Source organism: Apostichopus japonicus, chromosome 9, assembly GCF_037975245.1.
Source record: "Apostichopus japonicus isolate 1M-3 chromosome 9, ASM3797524v1, whole genome shotgun sequence".
In the NCBI taxonomy this organism is placed as follows: domain Eukaryota; kingdom Metazoa; phylum Echinodermata; class Holothuroidea; order Aspidochirotida; family Stichopodidae; genus Apostichopus; species Apostichopus japonicus.
Window position 1 is genome coordinate 35,667,046 of NC_092569.1, and position 17,511 is coordinate 35,684,556.

Consider the following 17,511-nt stretch of genomic DNA (forward strand, 5'->3'; position numbering starts at 1 on the left):
TACACCTAGAGCCATATTGGAACTCTTACTACTGCTACTAATAGACTCAACAATGAAAATAATTCTAAACAGTCTGCACTACCCACATATCCTAATTAACGACGTGCGTATTGTAAGCATATGCAGCGCAAATTGAATTTAGTTTGAGAAGAGCTTTTATTTTTTACATCACGTGGTTGAGCAATTGTTGAACAGCGCCGATGGCAACAACTTAAGTTTAGACAACGAATTAAGTTTGCCCTTTTCGCGTTCCATAAAACATTCTTGCTACACTCTCGCCAACCGATGGTGGCGCTCAGATAGTGTCATGATGATCCCTTTTAGGAATGGCCCACCCACTAAAAATTTCTTTAAAAGGCCCTGGTTTAACGCACCTCAAAGCATCACTGTGCAACATTTGGACGATACATAATGTTTCTCGATGTTCCTCAACTCTGTATGGAACGCGAAAAGTAAAAAGTTTAAGAATGTTTCCATTTGGGTTTAAGTTTCAATTAACCATGATACGGCTCTAAGTCACATCCGGATGTTAAATAGCCAAGTCTTCCTTAATTTAAGTCCAATCACTTGTCAGATGTTGACTTTTGTTAAAATTTATCTATGACTGACATATCAATCCAGGGACCAAACAGAAGCAACTTGAAGATTTATAGATGTGAGTGCCACCCCCCCCCCCCTACTTCGCGCCCGCCGAAGCTTCATACTATACCCATTTAACTATGACTATCTAACTCGAAATCATTTGTGATTCCTAATTATTAATTTTCCACAAAAAAATTAAACATCTCCCAAATTTAGCGATAGTACCTCTGTTTTCAACATTGCGTTATTTTAAGTTGTCTATGTACATGAGATTAACAACACCATGTGCAATCACAGAATACTTTGTCATCAGTTGACATGGCCGGTATTAGATGATTTATTTACGGATGCTGTAATATATATATATATATATATATATATATATATATATAAATGAAAATCGTAATGAGTTGGAAAATCAAGAACAGTGAAAAAACTTTCAGCCTCCACCGGGATTCGAACCACGGGCCTCCCGCTCTGTACGCGGACACCCTAACCACTAGGCTATGGACGCTGATTGTATGTCCAGAGGTTCGAAACCGGTAAGGAAGATCGTAATTCCACTGTAGGCGTTTGTCACCTGTATCGAACAATACTAGTTCTGTTTTTGGTGACATATTTTGCCTTACTCTAGAGATCAAACATGATGCTAACCAACTCGAAAATCATTTGTGATTCCTAAAGCCGGATCTCGAAAGAGATACTTTGAACAGACTTTATGTTAATGCAATGGAATATATATATATATATATATATATATATATATATATATATATATATATATATATATATATATATATATATATATATATATATAAATGTTACCCTATGTTTTGTGATTAGTTCGACGGCAAGCCTGATAATGACTTCATATAAATATGTAAGTATTTGAAATATGTGTGCATATGTCCTAGAAACCAAGAATCGTTAAGAATCCACTGGCAATTGTCCATTTCCAACCAACTATTAATACTTGGGGGGGGGGGGGGCGGTTGGGAGGGTGAGGGCTGATCTACGATGGATGCCACAAATTAAGGAAAACTGCACAAGTTTACTTTGTTTTATTCCTTTATTCTTTTGTGAGACTCATGCAATAATCAATTTTCAAACTATCAAACAACAGTACGCTGGTTAATATTAATAATTTGACATCAATTTCAATTAATATCTCCTCACTCCCTTAGAAATTAACTATTTAGTCGAATCGTCCCGTTTGTAATTTTTGTTGCTTTTCTTCTTCTTTCTTGCCTATGGCACGTCCAGCTATCCGATTCTCGAAGATCTGTATGGATATTTTCTTATTTCTAAGTAAAAACTTTTTTTTTGGACAGTGTGTTATTTATACAGTGTTTTGTCTACACAGGCCGTATTTTCATATCTGTGTATTGCAGGCTGCATCCGTAACCATTCAAACTATAACTTTCCCAGTACATGTGCGTTCCTCGAGTAGAGCCGTCGTAGTCTCCGTTCAGGTGAGAATAAGCGCAACTAGCGCAGCTGTCGCTGCCAACGGGAAAATAATAACAATATTAACTATAGTTGGGACAGTCAGACCGACAATAAGAAGCAGAATAATAACGTCTACAGTCCCATTGATCATAGAACCACCAGGCTCCTCGGTGTCTCTCAGCGCAGCGGTAGCTGCTCCATCCATCGTTGTCCCGGTCTTTTGTACTGAACGGTTTATTGTTGCTACCAGACATACTATCATAACCTGCAACAAACAAGAAAGAGTAAATAAACCGGTCATTTTATATACTTTGAACGAATCCAATGTCGGATGCTAGATAGAGGGCAGTGCGTTTTTGTCCTACCAACATGAAAACGTCAGTTCCGGGAATGTTTTGTTTTTTGTGTTCAATATTCACGATACATAAGGTGGTATTTTGTCTTTGTAATGGCGTTTTTATATATTTTTGTTGTTGTTCCGTTTGAAATACAGCACCACAACAGGAGTAGAATACAGATGGGGAAACCACTTTAACCAAATACTAGGTTTGGGTTACTAGAGTCGCTAATATCGCTCTTTATTAATATTTATTCTTCCGCAAGTATTTACAATACTATTCATTCATTTCATTATTTGATTGTTATTTCTAAGTTCACAACTGATTAGTTTCCTACTCTGTCAAAACTGTTGTAAATTTCTTGTTTGTTGAATAATATCACCCTGTTCTACTGTTTACAGGGTATGCAGGGTGTTATAGTCATCGATTGGTCAATTCTTTAACCTATATCTATAACACTGTGTAAGTTTTGTATCTTTCAACCTGAGCTCATACGTCGGACTATAAACGTAGATTGAAATTAAACTATACACAAATCATGAAATCAATACTTTTAAATGAAGAATAGAACCGACATTGTATGAACGGAATTTACTATTAATGTAGTAGCTAATATTCTAGGTTTCGACAAAGTAACCAAAATTCGATGTATTTACACTTATGAAAATCTTGAATGATATTGATTATCGTCTTTTTATTATTTAGTTCTTATCGACATGTACTTCTAGTCTCGTACGTATAACTTCTTTGAACAGACTGATTGATCGATTAAAATTTATCGAATCTATACAGACGAATATTTCAAATAAATAATTTCTGATTCATCTATTTCAATGTTCTATGCATGATAAACCCTAGATGACTTTTCACATAACATGATTAAATTTAAATAGCGCCTCAAAGTTTTCACATATGAGAATCATCGAATATACTTACCACTTAAAGTCACACTATACAGTAACGAGAAGGCACACGTGGCATGCTTCCAGGTACTACTAATATGATATTAACCCCTTTGTAAGTTTGAAGTGATGCGAGTTTGGTAGACAACAGCGAGCGGCAAGGCAACAGACATTTACGATAATTTTCAGAATACTCGTTTAGGTTGGGATGATAGTGATGTTGAGATTTACTTTCTCTGTGTCAGAAATACATGGACACTGGCTAGTATTATAATATCTACTGCCATAGTTTTATATATTGTTAGGTGCTTGTTACGTGCAAACACGGCCAAGAGACTTGTGTTGCCAATGGAAAGCCGATCTTATCGTCTGCTTCTTATGTCTGTACACATTGTATACAGTCCTGAAACCTACGTGCGTTCCAGCTGTAGTTCAAACGCGTGAAAGAAAATAGCAATGTTTGGAATTGAAAATTGCTGTGAACCTTGAAATTATATATCATTTAGCCAGGAATGCGGTAGCTATGAGATCAGGACATTAGTTGTTGCAGAATAAACATTGAAGGAGTACTACAATAATTCATTCTATACGGGAGCACGTCACATGATCCTCCTTGGTTGACATGTTTTTTTTTTTTTTTTTTTTTTGGGGGGGGGTCTTCGCGCGTCTCCTAACTGACGTGATCGGCCCAGATTTAAGTATGCGTCAATGATTAGAACCATCAATTACTCACCTGTATTTCCCCTGTGTGATCCAACTGATAGTCGATACTTGTCTGCTTCGTGATTAATGCTAAAAGTCGAATAGACGGCGTATTTTGATGATGAGCCGGAGTCCCTTAGATCAATTCGAAGCTGGTAAGTTTTCTGGTTGGTCATAGAGTGGATATATTTATTACCTAGCCAGTGGTCATGATTTTTATTACCGAAACCGTTCTTGTAGTCCGACCAACCACTATAAAAGTCAACGTAGGCACTCGATCGTCGCTGGAAAACCTATGAAAAAAAAGAAAAAAAAGTGAATCCAGCTATGTAATCTAGTTATCCGTAAGAGCATAACATCCAACGCCGTTAGATAGTTAACAAAGATATGGATACTGTGAGAGGGAGATTATTTGCAAAAGTGTTTTGTTTCTTGATTTTGGTTCTTCCTTAAATGGTCAAGTTCATCTCCACGAGATCTGCAGTGCATCATTTTGAGTAAAGTAAAGTATAATGTTAGGAAGTTAAGAATTTAAATCCTAAAATGTTTGTGTAACTCACCGTCCATCCTCCTCCGTTACTTCCCATCTCACAGTAAACCTGAATGCCGCTTGGCCAACCATCAGGGTAAATGGTGTAAACACCATCACTGCGTGTACCGGAAACATAAAGCTCGTGGCAATCTTTTGGGAGGCTTGTGCACGTCACTCCGTCCCCTTGGTAGTTTGTATTGCAGTAACATTTACGGACACCACTCTTCGTAGCACAGGTTGCGTGACTACTACACTGGTAACTCTCATCTACAAGCCGGTTGTTCCTACAAGTTGATTTCCGTGTACATCTTGAATTGATGTAAAAGTGGCCCTCCTAATTTAAGATATAAAGCAAAAAGAAAATTTACAACTAAAATGAATAATGAATTTGCGGTTGTCACAGTGAAATGTACAGGATTTCAACGGTAGGTGGCCAATGATAAATCCCCTCGAATGATCTAGGAATAGGTATGACCTTTATGAAAGTTTTATAAAGTGTTTGAAGCCAACTCCGATGTAGGGAGCGAAGAGATCCGCCTTTATAAAAAGTGGCTGCAAATATTGCATTCAACGGCTTATTGCGACTATATATCAGGCCTACAAATAATTCTAACCGCAAGACTGTGAAAAAAAAGTATCTATGGATGTTTGTGTCAGGCGTATGAGTGGATGCAGACTTGTAGGGAGTGGCCTCGTGATTCCCGACTAAACGTAATAGTTCCCTCGACTGACAGTTTTGACTGATCTGGAGACCCCCCAAAAAATGGGTAAACGGCCCCTCCCCAACCAGGATGCACGCCACTCGAGTATCTGTAAATGTAATGTTTTTATCGACAAGTGGTCTTTGAAGCCAACTCCGATGTAGGGGTCCACGGGGTTTGACATGAAAAGGTAGCATGTTGCATTTTTTGTCAAATGTTGCATTAAAACGGCCTATCGCGACTATACATTAGGCCAACAATTGGTTTTCACCATAAAACTATCGTTAGTAGTATCCAAGCATTTTTGTGTGTCAGGTTTATAAGGGAATGACATCTGTAGGAGTAGTCTTGTGCTTCCTGACTAAATGTAAGTAAAATATTTGCTTCTTATTATGTGAAAAAGTCATTAAGAGCAAAGCACTTAAAATGAAAGAACCGTACTGACCATTAGTACACCTCCTTTGTCAGCAACGAAGCAGTTGCATTGGTTGAGAGGGATGCATTGTTCTTGCTGTCTCAGATAATCACCGACACAAACACATTGCTCTGATTTTGTGCGAGAGGTAGCTGAGATGCAAGTCTCAGGGTCGTCACAAGTCCTCTCACAGGTCTCATCGCTAAATATCTCATTGGCTGGACACCATTCAGGGATTGTTTCTAGAGAACAGGAAAGAAAAAGAAATGAAAATAATAGTAACCTGGTACAGTCACGACAAATATGACATGTGGCATAGAATAGTCTGTCTTCATTACTTAAATACGTAATTGTCAGAAGGTTAAAGGAAAGGAACATACACTCAGAAGCTGCTCGAATAAATGTAGAACATTTTAAATAGGTAGTGGCCGTTCCCTAGTCACATTAATGTTTCTATTCATTCTGATAACGAGATAAAATACACCATCATTTGTTGTGCAGTTAGTCTGAAACCAGGTAGTCATGGCTTGTTTCTGTTTCCGAGTTCTCTCGGTGTAAGTATACTGCTTTCTGACAACAATGATAATTACTAACAACATTAAATTTCTTTTCGTTGGTTGTTCTGATCAAACTGGGAGATGAACCTCGTATAATTGTAAACGTTCTGTTGTACTAACGTTAGGAACGGTTCCTAGTTCAGAGCCACGGTTGGTTTGAGTACGAAGCAGTCTTGTAGTGAGTGCGTAATCACACCGTTTGGCTAATGAAGGCATTTTGGAATTCTAGTATGGACACTGATGCAAGATTAAGTGTTTAAACTCGCACTAAAAGCTTTTACTTGCACTCATATCATATCATATTGTAATTGCTACGATATGTCTTGTAGCGCCGTTGTACTAGCTGATATACTATATGTATACTCGTACTATAAATATTGTAGCAGTTTCTTCAAAACATATTTGACATGTCAAATTTACTTCCAAAAGATATCTTCGTTTTCAGATTAAACCTTTCATTTTCTGCACGTTAACGTTTGACATTAATGAATGGTCACGATTTTTTTTATTTTTCTCTGCTTTATATTTAATAATAATGTAAAAGACACTTACCATCTGATCTTTCGAATGTTCCTAAACTAGATATATAATAATCCCCCGATTCATCTGAGATACGAAACTCGTCGTATGTTACATGGTAAGTTTCTCCAGCAACGTTCTCAAAGTCCATTCGCAGTTGGTATCGCTTTTGATTTGTTAAGACGGCAATTTTCTCATTTCCGATCCAAAACTCACTCCCTAGAAAGCCAAAGCCATTTCTAAAGTCTTTCCAACTTCTACTAAAATTTACAGAATCTGATCCTCGTCGCTGTAATACCTTCAAAGAATATCAAAGAAATTAAGCGCTAACTAGGACGTGATTGAATTATTATTATTTGTTCCCTACTGCAATGCGATTTGTTGCTAACAGCTATAACACACATATTTTAACTTATATTTCTAACATCAGTTTTTAGTTTGGGCTAGATGTTTGCAGTTTCCTTGGAAGAAGAACTACACTGTACATAAGTACAATCTGGTGCTTAAATTCCACAATATTAAAATAATTGATTCAAACTTTCGTTTCGATAAAAAAGCTAGATTCTATTTGAAATAATGACTTTGTATTACATCGCTATATATTGCTGCAATCAGAATCTGAAGGAAATTTGTACAAAACTATTTAAAGTTGAAAAGAAAACATCAAGTAATCAGCCATACCGTCCATCCACCAGTATCAAGATCATTATTACAGTAAGCCTCAAACGGTTCCGGATGGCCATCTGGTTTAATACGATACACTCCAGATGTATTGTGGGTAGAGTAACATGCATTCGATACTTCTTTGCAATCTCTCGGATACGCAGGTTGTTGAAAAACAAAGTATGAAGAACCTGGATGGAAAGTAAAACAAAGTTATCATTTATTGTGACTGTAAAATCATTTTAGCTAACAAAAAATCGCCTAAGATGCTTTATCTCAATTTCTTCTCTCCACCCAGGGGTTAAATAGGTACATGTGAGGTAACTTGTCATTAGGCGCAATATATAGCTGCAGCTGTCTGGTTGGATTGTCTCTGGGCCAGGATATCATTGAACAGGGGTAATATAACGTCTGTAAAGCTCTTTGAAACCTATCGCTATTTAAAAGCGCTACATTAACCGAATGTTATTAATATTATTATTTTTACGATAAGACTTTTTAGTTAATTGTAAGAGAACTGGTTTTGTTACTAAGCGAATTAAGGCAATACATCAGTTTAAATATCAACTACTACTCAACTACCATATAGTCGAAGATATCACGACTAACATCTAATGAGGTAATCGTTATTGAATTATCGATGTAACTGTTTCGAAGCATTATATGTGATTAGTTTTCAGCCTGCAATGGAAATTCAAAGACCAAGTAAATTGAATTTCTTTTTAACCAAGCTTCCGTAGTTATCAATCATACCCAAGTGAAATTAAAAGACTTACGAAAACAGGCAAATCCCTTTTGTTTAAATGTACCTGAGAAAATATCGATGTGGGACGTAGGATAAAAAAGATCGAAAGTATACTACTCAGTGGAAATCAACCTCGAAATAGATATTCGGAAATAGTTACACGATTGAAAACACAAAACGTCAAGAGCGACCATTACAAAGCTAACATTTCCAGCCATTCAAGTTGTCAAACTGAGGTGTTAACGTTATAATACATAAGTGATATAACTTACAGAGGTTAACTCTTATTATAAGATAAATCATTAATATAAATATTACACCTACCTGAAGATCTTCCCTCGGCACTGACGATTATCTGTGTAATAAAATATATTGACTGAATACATTACAAGACATACAGACTATTGCAGTCAACGGAAAGTAGGACAGATTCAATCTAATGTTAACCAAACCAGTTTGAGGGAAAGAACTTTTCGCAAACTGGTCCAAAATATGTTAGTTTAAGAGTAAAGTCGATTTTTACTTTGGTCAATTCTCTGGATCACCACTTTCAATGATGTTTTTCTTTTGTCTATATTTCATATAGAATGCACAGGTCAATGATCACTTAGAGAGTACAACTTTCTTCCATGAAACAGTATATTACTGACATTTTTCCGGTTTTACAGCCACACTGGCACATGATACGTACGTGAAGAACAAAGGCAGCTACCTGGCTGCTTCCCTAAACAGCTGTGTTGCAATTGCCTAATGCAGACATATGTTCTTTGTTCAAGTTATATTTTGACATTAAAACATTCTTTTGAAAAGTGTCATTTTACTTGTAAGGTAAGTTCATATCCAGTGTTGTATTTCTAGTGTTGTGCCGATATTGCCAATATCGGACCTGGCCGATATCCGATATTTCAATCTCAATATCGGCCCTATACCGAAACCTACAATTTCTAAACAGACAGTTTGAATGTCAAATCGCACTATAAATCATACTTTAATACATAAAGTATCAGAAATATAGTCGCCTATCGTAAAATATTATATTGCACAACTCATAAACAGTAACCACTTGACAATTCCTTTGTGCCTATTCTATAACATTAGCCCTAACCTCTTTTTAACTGAATGATCATAGTCCCCATCAAGATGGCAACCGTTTGCTAGCATTTTGTTCTTGGAAAAACACAAGTCCATTCTTCCTCTTACTTCTGTTGAACGATTCGTTACTCTGTTTGACCCACTACGCTAACAATTTAAGCTGCAAGTCTTATACAAAATGTCGTCACATAGAGCCACGAATTTCTTAGCAAAATATGACATCGAGTTATGAATAAGACTGACTTCATGAAGAAAAGACATGAGCGTATCCTAGCTAAGAACTTTCACTACTCTTAGTGATTAACAGAACCAAAACCACAATAGTTTCTTTATTTTTTTTAACTTCCGTAAAAAGTATATTCTACCATTGGACGGCTATACTGACAACTAAGCTTAGCCAAAATTAGCATTAATCGTTAACCAACCGAAAACAAATTGTGATACACAAACTTGATTCTCAAAATACAATCTTTTCAACAGTTATGTTCTAACAAAATGCATCTATGATACTCCTTGCAGCTTCTTAAAAGATACACAATTTTTCGAATGATCCAGTAGGGGGTGTCCAGGTGTTATAAATGTTATTCTCAGCTGAGGACTCAGATGCACTGTGCAAGTTAGTGTGATAAGCTACTACTGTATTTATATACATAAAGTCACATAGACTTGTAAAATTTACTTTAAAGCGCTACAAAGACTGCTAAATACGTAGCGTTAGGTAGCCTGACTGGTATGCTTACAGATTATTATATCATATGAGCGGTAAATATTTTCAGAACTTGCGCCATGCTAGTTTGACCAGCTAGACAAGTTTCATAAATCACAGCAATAAACATGAAGTGGCTTTGTTGTGGGAAAGACGAAGCAAATGATCAATATCGGTTTGCCGTTATTGGCAATGAGGCTAAATTCTACCGATACAAATATGCAGCCGATATTGCAAATATCGGCTGATTCCGATATCAGAAACGATTATCGGCGCAACATTAGTTTTAATTGGCACTTAAGATCAGTTTATCCATTTTTTTGTTTGAAAGATATGTCATAGGCAGGATAACGATGTCAATTCCTTTCCTCCTATCCCTTATTTTTCTTGCCTTATGCTCCTTCTTATAGCATACATAGTTCTTTATAATGATGGAAAGTTGAATTTCTTCAAAGTGAAAACACTGTCACGAGCTTACTATGTACAATAGATCGTTGTACTTATTGCTAGGAATAAACTATGCTCCATTGCAAGACAAAGAACCAACAGCATTGCACTTCGTAGTTTATGTTCATGCAGTGATAGAACGAAAACGTAAAAAAAATATATATTCCTCTGATAAACCTGGTAAATGTTGTGGATATCACGTTTGAACTGTGCTGACCCAAAATTGCTCACGAAAATTGTTCACATACCATAATATAACGACCTTAAACTTCTTACAATCGACGAAGCACAGAAAAACGATTAAGAGCAGAAATCGGAATTGGCTCCAACAATATAGGTTATTTTCACACGTATTACACACACAAACGGTGAAAAAGGTCAAATTGGAAATCTAAAGTCCTTTTACAGAGAATAAGATCGAACTAGATTGAACTTGATCGAGTCTCCCACGGGTGGAAATTTAAGATGGAAACTTAAGATGGAAGACATTTTGCTACTCACATTAAAACGCATGTTGTTCATGAATACTTAAATATTGGCAAAACAAATAACATGATCATTGCATATGATTGTGGCCCACATTTCATTATAACTGAAATCTTTACAGAAGCCCTCGAACCCTCACATGACGACAAAAATATTCTTCCTGTATATTTTTGGTTCACAGCCATTCAAACTTATATCTACGATGCAAAATGGTAGAAGTACGTTATTGCACAGCGAATGTAAGACACGCTTATTAACGCTACCTCGACAAATCTACGTAGTACAATAAGAAGAATAGACGTTTAGCATTAAACTTGTATCTTTTATAATATGATGATCATGATAATGATGAAAATTGCAACAGAAAGGAAAGAGAAAAAGAGGAAGTTAAGGAAGAAACGAGGAATTTAATATTTCAGACCTAGTCATTCATGACCAAAATTCCATAATGTGATATTGCTCTGCCATAGGGGATAAAAATAAATAAATACTCGGCTTAAATGTGTAAAAGTATGAAGGATCGGAAGCAGCCAAAACAAATGCATTTCTGTCTTGTTTGTTAATTTCGAATAATTATGATATAAACATGTTAGAACAGCCGAGCATATGAATGTTCAAAGTTTATGAAATGACAATGTTTTCTGTCAAGACAAAAACACATTGTATAGCATTTCCAGTAGTGAAATAGACAATTCTCTGAATAAACCAGGAAAAAAGCATAAGATCATTCCTGCAATTTTTGCAGTTCTCTGTTTTTTTTTTGTCTTCATCAAATTTGTGAAAATGTTTCAAAACATAGCTTGCACATGGGCGATATTATCAATAGTTTTAACACGTCTAACATGTCAAGAGTTACTTTTTGGCACGAGTTTTTATCCTTCTAGAAGAATATGGTCCTTGGGTACAGAAAATGGTATCACACTTACCTCAAGTCATAAGAAATTAAAATCTACATTTTATACTTTGCTGTTGCCAACAAAGTAAAGTACACAGTATAGTACTATCTCAACAAAGATATTGAAGCGGTCAAGGCGATTTGTTTGGGATATATCCAAGGTTTTTTGTTGTCGTCGATAAAGTTATCCAGGAAGCACAGACGTTGTGCGACGTTATTGTTGTATCTGTATGAACAATTGTGTTTATTTTAACCAAATGCTGAGTATCACATACCAATTGTTCCCTTGAATATAATGCTCGTTCGAAAGCCACAAATTATATGATATGAAGGAATTTAATTAGATATTCTTCAACATATAAAGCGAATTATTACCATACATGGAGTAGTAATAAATGTTATGATAATACTTTCTAGTTTTTGCAACGTGTTAGAAAAGAGACCTTTAAATAAAGTGTTATGTATTTTATGTTGTTTAATTTGTTAAAGTCTATAATCGATGTTGTTAAAGTAAAGGGAGAGTTTCCTTTGTATACTGAATTATATTACATATTACATGTAAACGATATAAGAAATGTTAAGTTATATACTACACCAAATAGCCACATCACGAAGGGAGGGTGTGAGTCGGGTATAGGAGGGAGTCATTGAGGGCAGAGAAGAATTGTTGAATTCAAATTGAGACTATTAAACGTTACAAGGAAGTTTACATGATCAACAACTGGTGTGGAAATCAAAGTAAACTACAATATTTGTGATTAGAGAATTAACAGATAACTTAAAGGATCATGAATGTCTTTCTTTCTCGTAGTAGTTTATTTCCAGGTTGAACAGTTGTTTTTGTATTACTTTGAGTACACAAATACTAATGAAACATCTTACTACTCTCTATTTTTAGTATGATTTTATAACGTCTATTCTATTGGAAAGAGCCTTCCAATCCACTTAATCTTCTAGTTTATTAAATTAAGGATCGTGTAATAACATTATCATTTGAGAACAAGCTCTTACAATACTATCAGTTGTAATTATTTCACTAAATTGCTAATGCTTTCTAGACGTAAACGTCATTGCACATTTTATTATAATAAAGCGACAGTTAAATTCGAAATACTCAGTTAAACATATCGCACACATTCGACAAACAATACGATTCTTTACAGGTGTTTCATTTTAACTCACAAGAATCAAAACAGAAGTTAAAACAGTGTGCAATGTTCATAAAAGTAACTTAAACGAAAAGTTATTTTATTGCTTCTTAAATTAATTAATTAAATGCCATATGAGCATATTTAGGGATGTGCACATTTTTTGTTGCTGTTTTAGTTAGCTAACGATATATAAAAAATATCTCAATTTAGTTCCCCATTCACAATAAAAATCGTATTTCTTCCTTTCAATTAACGTATTATCTTGGCATTGTAAAACGACATTAAACTCTGAGTCGGTATCAAGGATTTACGTTTAGTCAAGTTATATTACTTCTCGAAAAAATAATTGGGGAAATCAATATTATTTAACTGTCGCTTTAAAAGGCTTGTGACTGAGATTTTTCTTTACAAACTTTATCATTTTAAATAAAATTAATGAACATGTCTTACATTTATTCTGCTCTAATATCCATCATATTTAAACAACGGAGTGTTGGGATTAAATTCCCTAGGAATATCTAACAATATATAGCCTAACTGAAGGAAATGAAAACACGAAAAGAGAGCAAAAAATGGAAGCTAGCCACTAAAATCGCCGGAGAAATTTTCATGATCGCGTATATCATACCATTCTTTTCAGTGCCTGCAAAATAGCATTTGTTATTTTCTTCTAGTCCTTTATCTTTGATTATTCGTTCTGAAATAAATCCGTGTAACTTAATTTTTTTTATTTTCAGCATTACTTTTGTACATTTCACTTTTTTTAGTTTCCATGGATTAGTTTTAAATTAGATTGACGTGTACACCAGTTGGATTTATTGTTATTCAACTTTGTGTCCTTGAATATGTACATGTACAAGAATCGTGATCTTAATATGATATTTTCAAAATACATTTCAAAGTACCTTTATTTTTTGTTGCAGACTGTTTGTTTAAACTTTGGCACACATATAACAATATATTTTAAAGATATCTCTATGAACATGTGAAGGAAGTAAATATTTAGGTGCTCTTTAGAAATTTAAATCTGAAAAGGTCACGTTTTGATGATTGTTTGCAACAATATAATCAAACTTAAAAATGAGTATTTTTTTCATATTTGATTAAACCTGAACCACCCTTTCAAGTAATAGATATCTTATTTAAAGGATGTACCTTGTCATGATAGTTTTGTTCAATGTATATATTTACCCAACTGTTCACTATTTGAAATGGAAGTTAATAAAGCATCTTTGTGACTGGATTATCATATAGAAATATTTTGGTTTTGATTCGTTAACGCAGATGTTGCTTTAATGTATATATAAGGATAACTTGAACAAAGACGAGAAATAAAATGTCTGTTCGGAAATCATATCAAAATAACAGAGCTGAAAAAGGAAGTTGCCTTTATGAAGGTGAAAAGTCAAATTATTCGTATGTAATTTATATCAAAAAATAAAAACAAGGCATTATAACAAATGAAAACAAATGATTGAAAACATTTAACGATACACAAAGTACCGAATATTGCTCTGTATAAAGAGGGAATCTCATGATTGGATTTTTAACAAGGAGAAAATTTAACTCATGAATCTAACAATAAAAAAAAAAAATTAAAGTTTAGTTTTCAGTATCGCTGAAATAAATGAATTTCTGTTTTTAGTTATCGTACTCGTAGCCCAAATTATGGAGTATAAACTTATGAACTAGAATTATCTACAAGTGTATTTTAGCTCACTAATTCATAATATGAATTGGGTGCTGTAACGTGTTGGTATGTATCTGTGAAAGGTGGGGTTAGCTATTGGAGGGAAACCTTGTAAACTGACGTGCTGTAAAATATATGTGGGGAGCGATATGCTCATAAATTTGAAAAGAGATTACTTTTTCCTGGCCATATCACGAAACTTAATTGACTTTTAAAAATTGGTGTGTAACGAAAACACGTTTGAGATGTATTAATTAGCTTTTCTTTTAAGGATTTTATATGTGGACAAATTTTTAAGAATACTGTATTTAATCAAAGAAGAACCGATTAGATGTAATCTTTTGTTTTTATTCCAATATATGTGGTTAAATTAAAGACGTTTTGTTATTTTTCGAAACACTGCTGTCCTTTCTCGAAGTTAACATTTCTGAATATTTTAAATTGATAGTCTTCTAACTGAAATTTATCAGGATTTTTTATCGATACATTCCTCATTCTTCGAAGACACTTCACTTTGTCACATAATTCAATATCAACAGAGTTAGCTCAATAACACATTGACGCAACTTATTTTAATTTCGAAACAGAAGATATTCAATAGAGTAATAAATAAAGTATATTGAATAAAAGAAACACTTACCATTTCTGTTGCAAACGAGCTCCAAATCGTCAAAACAGTCAAAAAAACGTTGAAACACTTCTCCATGATTTCGAGTTTGTATAAATGACATGCGAAAATATATTCGATGAAGTGCAAGATGGCAAATGACACAGGGTATCTATTCAGGGGGTGTCCAACACCTTATTGAAGTGACCGTAGTAGTATGGATGTCCATTAATGCCATCATTTTATTTAAAATATGATTTGGTGAACAGCTTTTACAAATGTGCTGCACATCTATAGTATTATTGGCTTGTGTGTAAAGAAGACTATTCGACATGCGCAATCCAACTTATTTTTCTTTGTACAGCTATTTATATCTTGAATTTCAGTCAATACTGCAGTAAGCTTCAGTTGCATAATGTTGAATTGTCCTTGTTCCGATCACTACAGCATAAAACCAACTGTATACTTATTGACTATCGTGCTACTACTTCCAATGACAGCAACGGTATTGTAATTCAATACATGTAAATTTATGTGGTTTTTAAAACGAATATCAATTACGATGATCACTTTTAATCTATAATACATTTAGTGTGGTTCATGTTAAAGGTTCTGTAGTTGTGTGTCCAAAGACGTCAATGCTACTAAGCTGATGAAATTAACAGGAATGTTGATTTACTTGTTCTGGTTAAGCTGCGATTATCGATATTTTTAAGAAACATTTATGAGTGATTATTTTTGCTAAGTTACTTCGCTTTTGGTTGGAAGGCAAAATTAAAGCACCATCGAAAGGACAGGAAGTGATACTTTTAATTAGCACTATATTACATGCATGAACTAGTACAAAACATCTTATATACCGTGAAATGTACGGTATGATCTGTGCTACACTATTAATATGTATGTATTAATATCTTATGAATACAGTTTGGAACATTCGAAGTTTGTCAGTGGTATGCTATATGAACAATACTTCCTTGTTTATGATGTCTACGTCACAACCTGTTTGCGGAATCAAATATCCTCACATCTGATTGAATAAACATGTCAGCTGTTTCACTGGACCTTGACTAATTTGTTTATTAACTGTAAGAATTACAACAATAATGACTGTAAATTATAAAGAAACTCTTTTTTATTTAAAGGAGCTTGTTTTGACCTATGAAAAGGTAAACATTTTAAATGAAATTTATATCTGTTAACCAGCAGAGACGTAGCTAGAGTTTATTTGGATGCGTAGAGCTATTTTATATAGGTGTAGGCATAAGTGCTTAATTTTACAGTGACACCCATTTCTCAGGGGCCCGGGGGTTGGCTACCAGCAGTTTCAGCCAACGGAGACACTGCCAGTAATGATTTACATGAATAAATATATTAGTACCAGTATGCCTACGCCATTCTATTATTCAGCTGACAGTGGCATAGCAAGAGGTAGAGGAAAAGCTGTCCCTGCCACACACACAAAACATTTCATGGACGAAAACTGGGACGGCAAAGAAAATTAACCAAATAAATATAAATAGCTATCATATACGATACTGGATAGGTTACTTTATGTTACAGCACGGTGTTAAGTGCTTCTAAGAAGGCTTCTCTCTTTAGCGATATGCCTTATAAGCATATAAAGAGGTTTCTCTTAACAGGTTAACTTTGAGTCAGTAATTGATACTTCTAGACAAAGTTCCGTGAGTCGAACTACAATGGATTTTCGTCTTTAATAAAAGGTCACTGAGAAAGGAGATACATGCCAATCCCCGCCTTCATGTCCAATTATATGTTTTAAATGTTTTATGTATTCAATATATTCAAGGCCTTAGCCACAGGGACCATAGGAATACGAACTTGGCCAACCCCCCCCCCCCCCATCTTCCCCTCGAAAGTTTCTAGCAAATGGTTAACAAATGTTATAACACCCGAAAGCAAATGTATTTAATATATAATGAAAATGATAGCATCTTTGCTTCTAAACACCCTTACCGAGACAAAATTCTCTCAAAGGTGAGGGGACGCTCCTCCCCTTAAGCCCCACCCCTCTCTTAAGATCTCTCCCTAGTACGGACGTCCACCTAAAATTTGAATTAAATTTCTACAGAATATATACATGGCATACTGCCATTACAATGCAATTCAAGTACTCCACATTTACATTTCAATCTGTGTTTTATTGACCTTTGACTTGGAGTACATTATTTTGGTAATGACATATTGTTATAACTAACTAAACAAATCTCCTCCCTAAGTTCCCCAACTCCAAACTCCTGCAAATGTTTTGAGTAAATGTTGCATCATTTTATTCAAGAAGTTAGTGAACTAGAAGCTACAGTGATTATAA

At 34.7% G+C, this 17,511-nt stretch overlaps 1 protein-coding gene across 1 annotated transcript; it reads right to left on the reverse strand.

Annotated features, from left to right (window-relative positions):
• Window positions 1–1,642: 1,642 nt before the first annotated feature.
• Window positions 1,643–6,993, reverse strand: LOC139973986 (tenascin-R-like). Its single transcript, XM_071980895.1, has 5 exons — window positions 6,731–6,993; window positions 5,652–5,863; window positions 4,534–4,839; window positions 4,005–4,266; window positions 1,643–2,296 (listed from the first exon to the last, which is right to left on the reverse strand). The coding sequence occupies exons 1-5, from the start codon at window positions 6,846–6,848 to the stop codon at window positions 2,112–2,114; spliced, it is 1,083 nt and encodes a 360-aa protein (XP_071836996.1). The 5' UTR covers window positions 6,849–6,993; the 3' UTR covers window positions 1,643–2,111.
• Window positions 6,994–17,511: the final 10,518 nt, after the last annotated feature.